The sequence below is a fragment of the Mastigoproctus giganteus genome, chromosome 1 (assembly GCF_048544385.1).
Source record: "Mastigoproctus giganteus isolate SK-2022 chromosome 1, ASM4854438v1, whole genome shotgun sequence".
NCBI lineage: Eukaryota > Metazoa > Arthropoda > Arachnida > Uropygi > Thelyphonidae > Mastigoproctus > Mastigoproctus giganteus.
Window position 1 is genome coordinate 202331957 of NC_143575.1, and position 14629 is coordinate 202346585.

General features: G+C 37.8%; 1 protein-coding gene across 1 annotated transcript in view; it reads right to left on the reverse strand.

Annotated features, from left to right (window-relative positions):
• The window catches only part of Polr3B (RNA polymerase III subunit RpIII128), a 527342-nt gene extending 513486 nt beyond the window's left edge, over positions 1-13856 (reverse strand). The window contains exon 1 of the mRNA XM_090375599.1: positions 13741-13856. Coding sequence (XP_090231725.1) covers positions 13741-13806 — 66 coding nt within the window. The 5' untranslated portion in view covers positions 13807-13856. The remainder of the gene's footprint in view (positions 1-13740) is intronic.
• Between the last annotated feature and the right edge of the window lie 773 nt (positions 13857-14629).

The window sequence follows — 14629 nt, forward strand, 5'->3', positions numbered from 1 at the left end:
AGATTTACTGATTAATTGACAATATTATATTATGCAGTATACTACACTAAGCTTATGCTATCGTGTAAAAATGGCGGGAATTCACGAACGGTATTTCTACGGACTCGTAAGTATTGATTAGCTTTGAAATCTCGCTATCTCAATTTAGAATAAACTAAGGATCCTGTCTAGGTCTATAATCTACTTATAGAAGATAATTTGATATAACAATTGGTTAATAAATCGACTAAATTTGGTTAAAAGACCTCTCGTTCAATTTGTGACACGTGGATTTGATACCGTTACCGATACTAAGTAATATCTACGAAATCTCTGTCTAAGTTAACTTTAAACTAAGTATCGTAACTAGGAATATAAAGCTACTCTAGAAAATAAGTTAATATGACAATTTAAACTAATAAAGCAGAAAATAAATCAGGAAAAACTTCTCTGTTTGAAGAGCTTTAAGGAGCAATGTCTGCACAGGCTAACCTCGCACCCAGACTCTTTGAATGCTTCCCATTTTTAATTTGCTGTTGGTAACATCATCAGTTGGTCCCACTGTATAGAATTTAAATACTGTCTCAGACCATCGTAGTCACCTTTACAAAAGCAAAAACCCTTCCCTTTACCCCTGATGGTAGTTACCTCTTTAAGTAAATCCCACTTCAGCACACTGTGATCACTGCCACCTAGTGGTTCATTTATCTGCAGATTCTTAATTCATGAAGAATCACTACTGATAATCAAATCAAGAGTACTGCTCCCTCTAGTTGCCTCCCGCACATGCTGATTTAGAAAACAATCATCCAATAAATCCACAAAAGCCATGCTAGTGTGTGGGTGACCAACCCACAAATTCCAGTCAATGTCTGGGAAATTAAAATCCCCCATCATAAGACTCTCTGATTTACTGGCCCACTCTATTTCCCTGTACAGTTTCTTATTATACTCATCAGAGTCATTAGGCCTATAGCACACTCCTACTCTCAATTTTATCTCCCAATGCTTATGTCACACCAAACTGACTCGACACTGCACTGTCCAGCGATGTCGACTGGCTTCACTTCCTTGGATTTTATGTGTTTCTTAACTAATAGCATAACCCTTCCTCCCTTCCTATCCTGTCTATCCTTTCTGTAGACGTTGCTCCCCAAATTCCAGTTCTGCATTCCTTATATCTGTGTGACACCACGTCTCTGATATCCCAACAATATCTGCCTTTGATGCTTTGAGCAATACCTCAAATTCATCAAATTTATTTACCAAACTCCTAGCATTGGTGTACACGCAAGTATATATGCACCTGTTCCTATTCTTAGCTACCCTAACACAACCCATGTGTTTACTTGTACCGCAATGACTCCCAGCAGTCTCTGAAATATCCTGCATCTTGTTTTCCAGGCTTCTGCTCATTCCAATACAAGCAGTGCCAGAATCACTTTTACCTCTGCCAGTGGCTACTGTTAATCTATTAGTTCTTGTATCACCCCAAGCTAGCAGTTTTCCAACCCACCTAGCACTGCCTTGATAGCATCAGCAAATATTCTTGCACCCTTTCTATTTAAGTGTATCCCATCCTTGTAGAAGCAGTCTCTCCTGTTAACAAGGGTTGGTCACTCACACGCTAGCAAGACTTTTGGGAATTTATTGGAGGACTGTTTTCTACAGCAACATATTCCAGGGGCAACCAGAGGGGGTAATACTCCTGATCTGATTATCAACAGTAATGATGCATGCATTAAGAATTTGCAGAAAAAGGAACCACTAGGTGACAGTGATCACAGTCTACCAATGTGGGATTTACTTAAAGATGTAACTACCATATCAGGGATAAAGAGAAGAAGAGTTGCTTCATAAAGGCCTCAGACAGTTTTTAAATTCTACACAGTGAGACGAACGTTTGACATCACCAACTGCAAATTCTAAATGGGAAGAATTCAAGGAATTAATCTTGGAAGCTACTAGGCTTTTCATACCAACTAAGAATTACTTTTCACAGTTTAGGCCCAATGAGATCTCAGATGAACTAATGAGACTTGTGGCAGAGAAAAGGGATGCATGCGATATATATAAATTATCCGGTGACACAGAAACCTATGGTAGACGTAATCTAGTCTATAATCAAGTCACAAAAGAAATTAGGCAAGTGAAGATAGATTACAAGAAATGTTTGGCAAAGGATGCAAAGAAAAAAGGAAAGATTTCTTTACTTATATAAACTATAAAAGGAAGGTTATGAATCAGATTGGTCCACTTCTTATGGATGGTTTGACTGTTATGGTCCTGCTCAGATATGACAAACAATGGGTAATTTCCATCTACATTCACACATGAGCAATTCTGTATGGAAGTGGAGATCAGAAGCTTATTAAACTCTAACATGGAGGCTAAATGATTTTGTAATAACGGAGAGAAAATTGGAGGAGAAATTGTTGAAATTAAACATAAGAAAGGCATCTGGGGTGGATGAATTTGTGAACTTTTGAATTTTTTAATATAACTGGATCTATCCAGTTATATTAAACGAGGTAGCAAAGGAAGTAAGCAAAAACTTAGTCATAATTATGAATGCATCGTTGGATTCAGAAGAAGTCCTGATGGATTGGAGATGTGCAAATGTATCTATAATTCATAAAGGGGGATCAAATGGTGACACGAATAATTACAGACCTGATGGTTTAACTTCTGTTCCTGGGAAAACAATGGAGTCACTGGTTAAAGAATCATTGCAGGATCATCTAGACAAGGTTGCAGTAATAATTCAAACACAGCATTGGTTTGTTAAGGGGAAGTTTTGTCTGACAAATCTAATTGGATACTATGATGTGGTCACAAAGGAACTGGATGCAAAAAATAATTTTGATATCATATACTTGGATTTCAGAAAAGCTTTTGATACTGTTGCAAATGGCAGACTACTTTACAGATTAGAGTATAGTGTTAAGGGCAAGTTACTACAATGGATAAAAGGATGGTTGATTGGAAGAAGACAGAGTGGTAATCAATGGACACTGCCCTTCGTGGCCTAATGTTATTAGCAAAGTTCCGCAGGGTTCAGTGCTGGGCCTATTGTTGTTTTGTATATTTATCAATGATATTGATGAAGGTATATCAGGCTTAATGTCAAAGTTTGCAGATGATACAAAGGTTAGCAGGGTTAGTAATGACACTAGGCGGCTGTAACAGGATCTAGAAAAGTTGGCAGATGGGCTGAGAGGTGACAATTGAAGTTTAACATTAACAAATGCAAAGTACTGCCTATAAGTGGCAGTAACCCCAGAGTAATGTACCAACTGTGTGGTACTACACTCAGGATAGAAGAGAATGAAAAAGACCTGGGGATAATTGTGCTGTCAGATATGAAATTTTCAGAACAGTGCAGAGATGCTGCCAGAGCAGCTCACGAGTGTTGTCAATGATATACAGGAACTTTGCTAGCACAGAAAACAAGGTGATTATTCCTTTGTATAAGGCAATGGTCAGGCCACACTTTGGCTACTGCATACAGGTCTGGACACCTCATTTTAGGAAGGATGTAGAGCTGCTGGAACAAATACAGAGAAGGGCAACAAGATTGGTGATTTGAACAGAGAGGTGCTCTTACCAAGAGCAGGGTCTGGAGACTAGCCACATGTGAGGGGATCTGACTGAGGTAACAGGACTTGAATGGTTTGAGCAGGCTCAATGCTGATGGATTCTTCCTCTTGCTCAGATTATAAACCTGAAGGGGTATAAACTCAAATTGATGAAAGACAGTTGTGGAATAGATGTGCAGAAATTTGCCTTTAGCCAGTGGTAGTTGATTTCTGGAAAACAAACTGCCATCTGTCATTGTGGAAGTTGATAGCTTAAATAAATTCAAGGAAGAAGTGGTCAAACTTTTGGAGCAAATGGCTGGGTGAAATGGGGAGGAATGTTTTTTTTTTTTTTTTTTTTTTTGGCTTATGCTGTATAAGCTTGCTTTCTTGCATCATATGCCTCTGCTAATGCTAAATTCAACTTCAAGTCAAATTATTATTATATGTAACTTTAGCTGTTGAATGGTTCCATCAGAGCTCGCAGAATGTGATTCTCAAAATCAAACTACCAAAAAAACATTTCACCAATATGGAGTTTAACACACAAAATTTCCAACACATGTTTAGCTATGCATTCTGGAAGTTGTTTCATCTATAAATGCACACACAACTTTCTTTTCTCGAAATAGCCAAATGAAATTCAGTTCACATTATGGCTTTAATTATGTATGACAACCTTAGTAAAAAGAAGTGCATTCCTTTTTTCCTTGGGGCATTTTTAACTTAACTTTCACTTTTTAAAATTCATATCTTGGAACCATACAGATTCAGAGGAGAGTACAGAAAAAAAAGATGAGGCTCTTGCTAAAACTTAATTTACCATCAACTTAAAGAAAACGAATAAAAAGGGTCGACTGTTAAATAATTACAAAATTAAGGGGGTGGTGCTGAATATTTTTAGCCTGTGTAGTGTGTCAACATCAAAAATTTTAGGAAAGACTGACACATACACTTAAATTTCACTTTTGTTACCAGAAATTAAGACTGGAGTTTCAGTGAGACAGACACCTTATTTATCAACTCATAGTTACTGCCGTTTATCATTAGTTCAATGCAGCTAAGTATCAGTGCTAGCAAGCTTCTCACGACCTACCCCTAGACAGCACGAGACATATTTCTAACATATGTTGCATGCCGCAAGAAAAAGATGCCATCATGGAACAAGTATTTACTTGTTCCTTGATGACTCCCAGCAGTTCTTAAAATCCTCAGCACTTTGCTTTCCAGGCTGCTACTCATTCCAAAAAAAGCATAGCAAGAATGACTTCACCTCTGCCTGTGACTATTTTTAACCTGTTAGTCTATGTATCCTCCCAAGGTAGCAGTTTTCTGGCCCACCTAAAACTGCCTCGACAACGAATATTCTTGCACCCTTTTGATTTAAGTGTATCCCATCCCTGTAGAAGCAGTCTCTCCTGTTAACAAGCACAGACCTATCTTGTCTGGGCAGAATTGCAGACACTCAAATTTAACCCTAATGTGTGACTTTTTTTTTTCAACATTGCCCTGCAGTTGTTAAGTAAGTCCGCAGACTCCTACTCTTAATGTCATTAGTGTGCCAAGGTATACAACATCACCTTCTGTGCCCTTAAAAGATGATATCTGCTCTACAACATCATCAACTTTTGCCCCTGGCAGACATACCTGGTCCTATTTCACCTATCCTTTTCACACAATATATTTCCCGTTTCCCTGACAATAGTCACAGACGACAAATAACTCCCATGGGACAAGCACATTCTGCCTAAGGGTTGCTGCTGTGTTGCCTGATGATCAAATGCAAGGTCTGGGCATTGATGTAGGTAGCTGACAGCTTGATCAGTCCCCAAATTTAAATCCTTCAGGTGTTCAACCTGTTCTTCAAGTTCTCATAAAGGTCCATAAAAACACTGAACTGCCACCTAATATCCTCACACTCTACATCAAGCACACAAAAAGACATCCCTCATTGCAATATCATGTCCTGTTCCTGATAGCTCTGCAAACATCAAAAAACACTACATTTCGTAGGCTGTGATTCAGAGGACAATCACTCCCCGAAACCATGACACACCCACTTGCTACCTTGAGCCCTTTGCTTTGCTGCTCTGGTCTAAGGCATGATTTTAGTTCAAATTCAGTACAATTAAAAATACTACACTAAACTTATATCCTAATGCAGTAATAAGACTATGCACCAGTTATCCTTTTACACACACACACACACATACATGCATGCACACACACACACACACACACACACACACTAGAGTTAAATTCAAATTGACACAGATGGTTGTAAAATAGATATGCAGAAATTTACCTTAATACTCAATTCAGCAGCTAGGGAGTAATAAGCTGCTGGAATAAACTTCAACCTAGTGCTGCAAAGACAAGAAGTATGAATATGGTAATAGGCAAGAAGGCAGTCCATATTCCATGAATATGGAATATGGCAAAAAATATGGGGGTTTGGACAAAATATTAGAAAAGATGGGCAAAACACATAAAAGGGATTTTTTTTTTTTTTTTTTTTGGCTGAGGCTGCACACGAGCCTGCTTCCTTACTTCACTCTGCCAATACTTTTTCTAACTGAAAGAAATGAAAATAATTCTGAACCATCTTGATATCAAGAAGTCCAAGTCCTGAAGGCATTTTTTCTCCACTTATCCTTGAAACCTGTGCTCCAGATTTCATTGATGTTTTCCTTCTGTGTGTAAATCTACTCATAACCCACCCATTCAATTCTCATCTCACTGCACTTATCTGAACTCCTTCCAAAGAAATGGGAAAATCCATCTTCAGCCAACTGTTGTTGAAACTAACCTCTCAACAATCATCAATAGGATTCTATCAGCACTAGAGGATCAGTACACTAGTATCAACACCGATTCTCTAGAATACTATTAGAGAATCAGTGTTGATTCTCTAGTAGTATCCTACCTTACATTACTCATCTTTTGAATAATTCCACTAAAAAGTTAAGTGAAACTTAAGCAAGTAGCTGCTCTTAAAAGGCTTTTGATCATATTACGTATAAAAGTCTTCTAAATTCGATCAGGACTTGCAATCAAGAAACCAGTTTTGCTCCCCTCTCTCTCTCTCTCTCTCCTCACACACACACACACATACACACACACTGTTTACTATCTCCTAACCTCTCAACTTATGAGTATGCTTCAGTTTTCCAAGGGTACTCCTTCCAGTCACTAACTTTCATCCACTTTTTTCCTCCTGTATGAGAGAGAATAAAAATATATGCATATAAATATAGAGAATCACGAAATCCACGAAAAATCACTTAAACAGTTTTCCAAGTAATTTTCCAGCAGTGAGAGGAAAGCCTAGTTAACTTCAATACTAAAACCTAGTCCTGTCTTGTTTCTACTCTAAAAAAGTGTTCTGCTTCCAAGGTCATCTTTAACAATACAAAGATTTCTACACAAGATAATGTATCATTACTGAAGATAACCCTGACTTTTATCCTTTCTTGGCATAAGCATAATTATCTACATAAAAAAAAATAAATAAATAAATTCTCTTTTGCTTTCAGCATTTACTTTTCTTCTAAACTTAACAAATCCATCTTATGATGGGATATTGTTCATGCATTTGGAGTGGGTCCCCAAAACTTAAATGGCTTTATTCCATTCAAGAGAAGGTAGTCAGGTTAATTGTTTCCTCACTTACAGACACCTCCACTCCCAATAAAATAGACATTCATACCCAGGGCCATGCCAGGCTATATAGCTGCCCTGGTGAAAACTTCTTATTGCCACCCTACCCCCCTTCATGGTAATTTTTCTTATATAATTTTTTTTTTGGGAATTTAAAAAAAAAATATTTACAAGATAATATATAATTTTAATTTTTAAACACAAAACATATATTATGATACATGAAGTAAATATGTTAAAAATAAAATAACAAAAATACATTAATTTGCTTTGGCTACAGACAATAAAAGTTTCAGAGAAAGATTTGAAACTTTGTATTTTAATATTGCCCACCATTTAGTACTACTAGTAAAAAAAATTATAAAGTTCCTGTATAATTCCAAAAAAACCAATCATCTCAAAAGATATTTTTCCCACATCATTCACCACTAAATTCAAAGTATGTGCAGTGCAAGGTATGAAAAAATTTTTTTCCTGAAGACCATTATGTTTTACTTTCATATTGGCCTCGTTGTCATAGTCTTGCCCATGCATATTTTGAATATTAATATTATATTTTTCCAAAAATTCTAATATGAATGTAGTTAGCCCACTACCAGTCATATTTTCAATTTCACAGAAACCTAAAAAATGTTCCCTAATTTTATTTTTTTGTATTTCATCATTATAAATTATAAACCTTAAAATAATTGTCAATTGGTTGTATACCCGATTGTATAGGTGTACAATCTAAAATCAAAGAATAATATTTGGGTTCCTGTAATTTTTTGTTCTTATACTATTTCCTATTATATTTAAAATATCATTTTGAATTTTGTCTCCTAAACAACGAGGCATGTGAAGTTTATCAATCTGAATATGTTGGATGTGTTCCGATAAAGTGGAATTAAATTTGACAATAATTTGTATTAATTGCAAAAAGTTTCCGTTATTGTTATTGAATAATTTTGAATTAGTACCCCTTATAACCAAATTTTGTTTTGCCAAATATTGAATGCAAAGAACAATTCTCTTTGATACTGATTGCCATCTTATTTTCTCTTGATTTATCCGACTTTTATGATGTGCATCTATTGTATTCTGTAATTCTAAGTTTTTACGCAAATGAATTAATTTGTTAGTGCATTCAGCATGCATATTGCTTTTTTCGTGAATATTCAACTGTCTTGTTAAATGTTGCCAATCTTTGAATCCACTGTTTACAAGTGGAACTGAAACAATACTATTTAAAAATAAATTACAATTATAACAAAAGATAACATTTTGTGAAATCGAATGCAGTAACCAATTACGCGAAAGTGATTCGCCATTTTGTAATTTTTTTAGTGTAATATTCAATAGAAAGGTTTCTTCTATTATCTTTATCTTTTGGAAAATCAAATTTTTTTAATTGTTCTGTTTTGTTTTCAACTAACATCATTCTTATTTTATTATTTAAAAATTTTGCCCATTTATCAGGATCACTAAGTGAAATTAGATGATCTTGTATACCACTATAGTGATCTTAAATTTCCTCTTCATCCGAATTTGCTTCATTTGCACCCAGTGTTACTTGCAGAATTGGAATGTCAGCATCTTGGACAGGTGATAATTCACATTTAAGTTTCTTCATCAATAGCAGTAAAGCTAGAGGAGTTGATGGGCTGATAGCTTGGTGGGATAAAAGGACTAATAGTTTAACAGTAGCTGTAGGCAGAGGTGAAGGTGATTCTTGCACAATTTCTATTAGAATAAGTAGCGACCTAGAGCGTGGGGTTTTGGGGGTTTCAGGGACGGATGGAAGTCATCCTGAAATAGGTGGGTATATGGGATGTGTTAGGGTAATTAGGAGTAGGAGCATGTATGCTTCCATGTATACCGATGCTAGAAGTATAGTAAATAAATTTGATGAATTTGAAGTGTTGGTCAAGACATCAAAGGCGGATATTGTTGGGATAGCAGAGACGTGGTGTCACCCAGATATAAGGAATGCTGAACTGGAATTTGGGGAGTACAACATCTACAGAAAGGATAGACTGGATTGAAAGGGAGGAGGGGTTATGCTATTAGTTAAGAAATACATAAAATCCAAAGAAGTGAAGCCAGCGGACATTGCTGGACAGTGCAGTGTCGAGTCAGTTTGGTGTGACATAAGCATTGGGAGATCAAAATTGAGAGTAGGAGTGTGCTATAGGCCTAATGACTCCGATGAGTATAATAAGAAACTACAGGGAAATAGAGTGGGCCAGTAAATCAGAGAGTCTTATAATGGGAGATTTTAATTTCCCAGATATTGACTGGAATTTGGGGCGTGGTCACTCACACACTAGCAAGGCTTTTGTGGATTTATTGGATGATTGTTTTCTACATCAGCATGTTCGGGAGGCAACTAGAGGGAGAAATACTCTTGATTTGATTATCAGCAGTGATTCTTCATGCATTAAGAATCTGCAGATAAATGAACCACTATGTGGCAGTGATCACAGTGTGCTGAAGTGGGATTTACTCAAAGAGGTAACTACCATTAGGGGTAAAGGGAAGGGTTATTGCTTTCGTAAAGGCGACTATGATGGACTGAGACAGTATTTAAATTCTATACAGTGGGACCAACTGATGATATTACCAACAGCAAATTCAAAATGGGAAGCATTCAAAGAACTTATCTTGGAAGCTACTAGGCTTTACATACCAACCAAGAAATATTGTTCAAGGTTTAGGCCTAAATGGATGTCAGATGAACTGATGAGGCATATGGCAGAGAAGAAACATGCATAGGATACATACAAATTAACACATGACACAGAAGCCTATGATAGATACAAGTTGATCTGTAACCAAGTTACAAAGGAGGTTAGGCAAGCGAAGGCAGATTACGAGAAATCTTTGGCAAGGAATGCAAAGAAAAACAGCAAAGAGTTCTTTGCTTATGTAAACTCTAGAAGGAAGGGGATGAATGAGATTGGACCACTTGATATCGATGGGTCAACTGTTGATGATCCTGCTCAGGTAGCTAACAAACTAAATGAATATTTTGCATCGACATTCACACATGAGGAGTTATTTAGCGAGGGGAAAGCCAGAGATGTATTCAACTCTAGCAGTAAGCTAGAGAATCTTGTAATAACTGAGAGTAAAGTGGAGGAGAAATTGTTGAAGATAAACACAAGAAAGGCACCCGGGGTGGATGGGATCTATCCAGTTATATTAAAGGAGGCAGCAGAGGAAGTAAGCAAACCCTTAGCCATAATTATGATAGCTTCCTTGGACTCAGGGGAGGTACCCACAGACTAGAGATGTGCAAATGTGACCCCAATTTCCAAAGGAGGATCAAAGGCTGACACAAGTAATTATAGACCTGTGAGTTTAACTTCTGTTCCAGGAAAATTAATAGAGGCACTAGTTAAAGAAGCACTGCAGAATCATTTAGACAAGACTTCAGTTATAGCTAGGACACAGCATGGTTTTGTTAAGGGGAAGTCTTGCCTGACCAATTTGATTGGATACTATGATGCAGTCACAAAGGAACTGAATGCAGGGAATAACTTTGATATTATATACTTGGATCTTAGAAAGGCTTTTGATACTGTTGCACATGGAAGACTGCTGCACAAATTGCAGCAGTGTGACATTGGAGGCAAATTGCTGCTGTGGATAAAGGGGTGGCTGAGGGGGAGAAGACAGAGAGTGGTAATCAATGGACACTGCTCGTCGTGGACTAATGTTATTAGTGGAGTCCCTCAGGGCTCAGTGTTGGGTCCATTATTGTTTTCTGTATTCATAGATGATGTTATATCAAGCTTAATGTCAAAGTTTGCAGACGATACAAAGGTAGGCAGGGTTGTCAAGGACACTACTGACACTATGCTGCTGCAACAGGATCTGGAAAGGTTGAGCAGATGGGCTGAGAGGTGGCAAATGAAGTTTAACATTGGCAAATGTAAAGTACTACACATGGGAAACAGCAATCCCAGAGCAACGTATCAACTCTGTGGTACTACACTGACAGTGGTAGAGAATGAAAGGGACCTGGGGGTGGTTGTGCAGGCAGATATGAAGTTCTCTGAGCAGTGCAGATGGGCTGCAAGAGTAGCTCATGGAGTATTGTCAATGATATATAGGAATTTTTCTAGCAGGGATAAGAAGGTGATTATTCCCTTGTATAAGGCAATGGTCAGGCCACACCTAGAGTACTGTATACAGGTCTGGAGGCCCCATTTCAAGAAGGATGTAGAGCTGCTGGAACGAGTACAAAGAAGGGCAACAAGATTAGTGAATGGAACAAAGGGGTGCTCTTACGAAGAAAGGCTTAAGTTTTGCAAATTACAGTGTCTAGTTTACTAGGCACCAGCGAGGTGATCTGATAGAGGTGTATAAAGCCAATGAATGGTTTGAGCATGCTCAATGCTGATGGGATTATTCCTCTCGCTCAGAATAATCACCTGAGAGGGCATAAATTCAAATTGAGGAAAGAGAGATGTAGGATAGACGTGAGGAAATTTGCCTTTAGCCAGCGGGTGGTTTGTTGGTGGAACAGACTTCCATTCCTTGTCGTGGAAGTTGATAGCCTAAACAAGTTTAAGGCTCAACTGGACAGGTATTTTGAACGAACAGAGGGGTGAAGTGGAAGTGGTTTCTTTATTTTTTTTTTTTTATTTTATTTTTTTTTTTGGCTGATGCTGCATAAGCTTGCTTTCTTGCATCAAATGTCTCTACTAATGCTAATGCAGAATGTCCAGGTAGCAGTAACACCAAAGTAATGTGCCAACTGTGTGATACTACACTCACAATATTGGAAAATGAAAGACTTGGGGGTAATTGTGCAGTCAGATATGAATTTCTCTGAGCAATGCAGAGATCTAATGGGGTTCTGTTAATGATATACAGCAATTTTGCTAGCAGGATTAAGGAGACAATTATCCCATTGTATAAGGCAATGGTCAGGCCACATTTTGAGTACACTGCATACAAGTCTGGAGGCCACATTTTAGAAATGATGTGGAGCTGCTGGAACATGTACTGAGAAAGTCAACAAGATTGGTGAGGAGAACAAAGGGGTGCTACTACCAAGAAAGGCATTAGTTCTGCAAACTGCCACATTGGGGTGTTTATTACTTTGAATGGATTGAGCATGCTCAATGCTGATGGGCTTCTTCCTATTGCTCAGACCAGACACAAGGGGATAAAAATTGAAACTGAGGAAGGCAGGTTACAGAACAGATGTGTGTAAGTTTGCATTTTGCCAGCAGATTAGCATTAGAATTAGTAGAGGCATACGATGCAAGAAATCAAGTTTATGCAGCATCAGCCAAAAAAATAAATAACCCTCCCATTTCAACCCTCCATTTGTTCCAAATGCCTGTCCAGTTCAGCCTTAAATTTATTTAGGCTATCAACCTACACAACAAAAGATGAAAGTCTATTCCACCAATCAACTACTTGCTGGCTAAAGGCAAATTTCCACACATCTATTCTACAACTGTCTTTCCTCAATTTGAATCTGTGGCCCCTCAGGTTCTTAATCTGAGCAAGAGGAAGAATCCCATCAGCATTCAGCTTGCTCAACCCATTCAAGGCCTTATACACCTTAATCAGATCACCTTGCAGGTTCCTACTCTTCAGGTGCTGCAATTTGCAGAACTTAAGCCTTTCTTCATAAGAGCACCCCTTTGTTCCCCTCACCAATCTTGTTGCCCTTCTTTGTACTTATTCTAGCAACTCTACATCCTTTCTAAAATGAGGCCTCCTGACCTGTACACAGTACTCTAGGTGTGGTCTGACCATTGCCTTGTATAACGGGATAATCACATCCCGGGATAATCAGATGGTTGATTAATCGAATAACCTTCAATCTGTTGTGGAAGTTGATAGTTTAAATAAATTCAAGGAAGAACTAGACAAACTACTCGAGGGAATGAATAGGTGAAATGGGAAGTGTCTACTTTTTTTTCTTTTTTTGGTAGATGCTGTATAAGCTTGTTTTCTTCCCTCATTTGCCACTGCTAATGATATTCTGGAAGACTAACCTGCATAGCAGTGCTACGCGGCTGATGGGAAGGCCATCCTCTTTGCAACACTATAACCAGACCACACTCACACAACAACTGTGTGGTAATGTGTTTAAGAAGGCAGGTGGGGAAGGGTCTATGTATATTGTAGGACGCTCTTGTGTCTGTGATTAAGTCTCCAATATCGTGAAGTTATTTCCCACTACGAATAAAAACGTACAATAACTATACACAATCTTATACCCATATCAGTGTTTGGGGCACGCTGTTACCAAATACCCTAGGAAAATATTTACAGCACGATCTTGGCCTTCGCAATTCTGAAATTGAATCATTCATAATTCTTCAAGAAGAAATTACAAATTCTAATTTCTTTTTTAATTCAATTTTCCTAATTTTTCTCATTTTACTTTTCGGCTCATCATGAGCTCAAGAACGTCAGCTGCACACTCACACCGTAAAATGACAAGCTCTTCGTACCGCTTAGTAAAGAAACACATTTTAGAGGGGATGTGCAATCTGAACGCATGTTTCCTTACCTCCAGGGAATCCACCGGTTTGTAGAGATCTTCACCATCAAAACAAATTTCTTCAGAAAAATACATTATACCTCTTCTTTTTTTCGTGGTTCAAGTTTCTACAGCGTTCGATAAATATATATATATAAGTATCAACAAATACTAATCATTTAACACAAAACAAGAGTAAAGCTACATATAGTTACAATTACACAAAAATAAACACACGTGTATGCGACTGGATCACAAAACACTAACGCCACCGCAAAACATAATATAACCACCTTTCAATTTCCACGTTCAAATAGAGCCAAATAAATCAAAACTTGTCAGTATAAAATGGAAACCGGGTTTACAACCAAATCATTCTAATCAAAGAATGAAGTGTGTCAAAATCAAATTTGGAATGATGGAGCACTGTAAAGGGTGTTGTTATTGAAAAATTTGGAGCTTCGGCTACTTAGGCCATGTTGTTCCCTGTATATATATTGCTGTAAATTGCGTGTGTTCAGTGGTGGTTTTCTGTTTTGCAGGAAGTATAACCCACTTATCCGGGAGGAAAAAACTTGTTAACCTCACTTGAGACCGACTAACTCAGCCACGTAGTGAAAAGGACCCAAAAAAATTCCTCCCGTCATCGACTGGATTCGAACTTAAGCCTCTTCCGCCTGGTGCTGAGAAGACGGCGATCATACTAACTGTGCTACCCAAGAGGGCGGACTGTAAAGGCTCATAAAGAACATTCACTAGGTAGATGAGGAACATATAGAATATATTTCAAAGGGCTTTTCCCACTGTCGATGGTTCGACTGGACAGGCATTTGGAGGCAATGGTGTGATTTTTTTTTTTTTTTTTTGGCTGATGCTGCATAAGCTCATACACTTGCTTTCTTGCATCACATGCCACTAC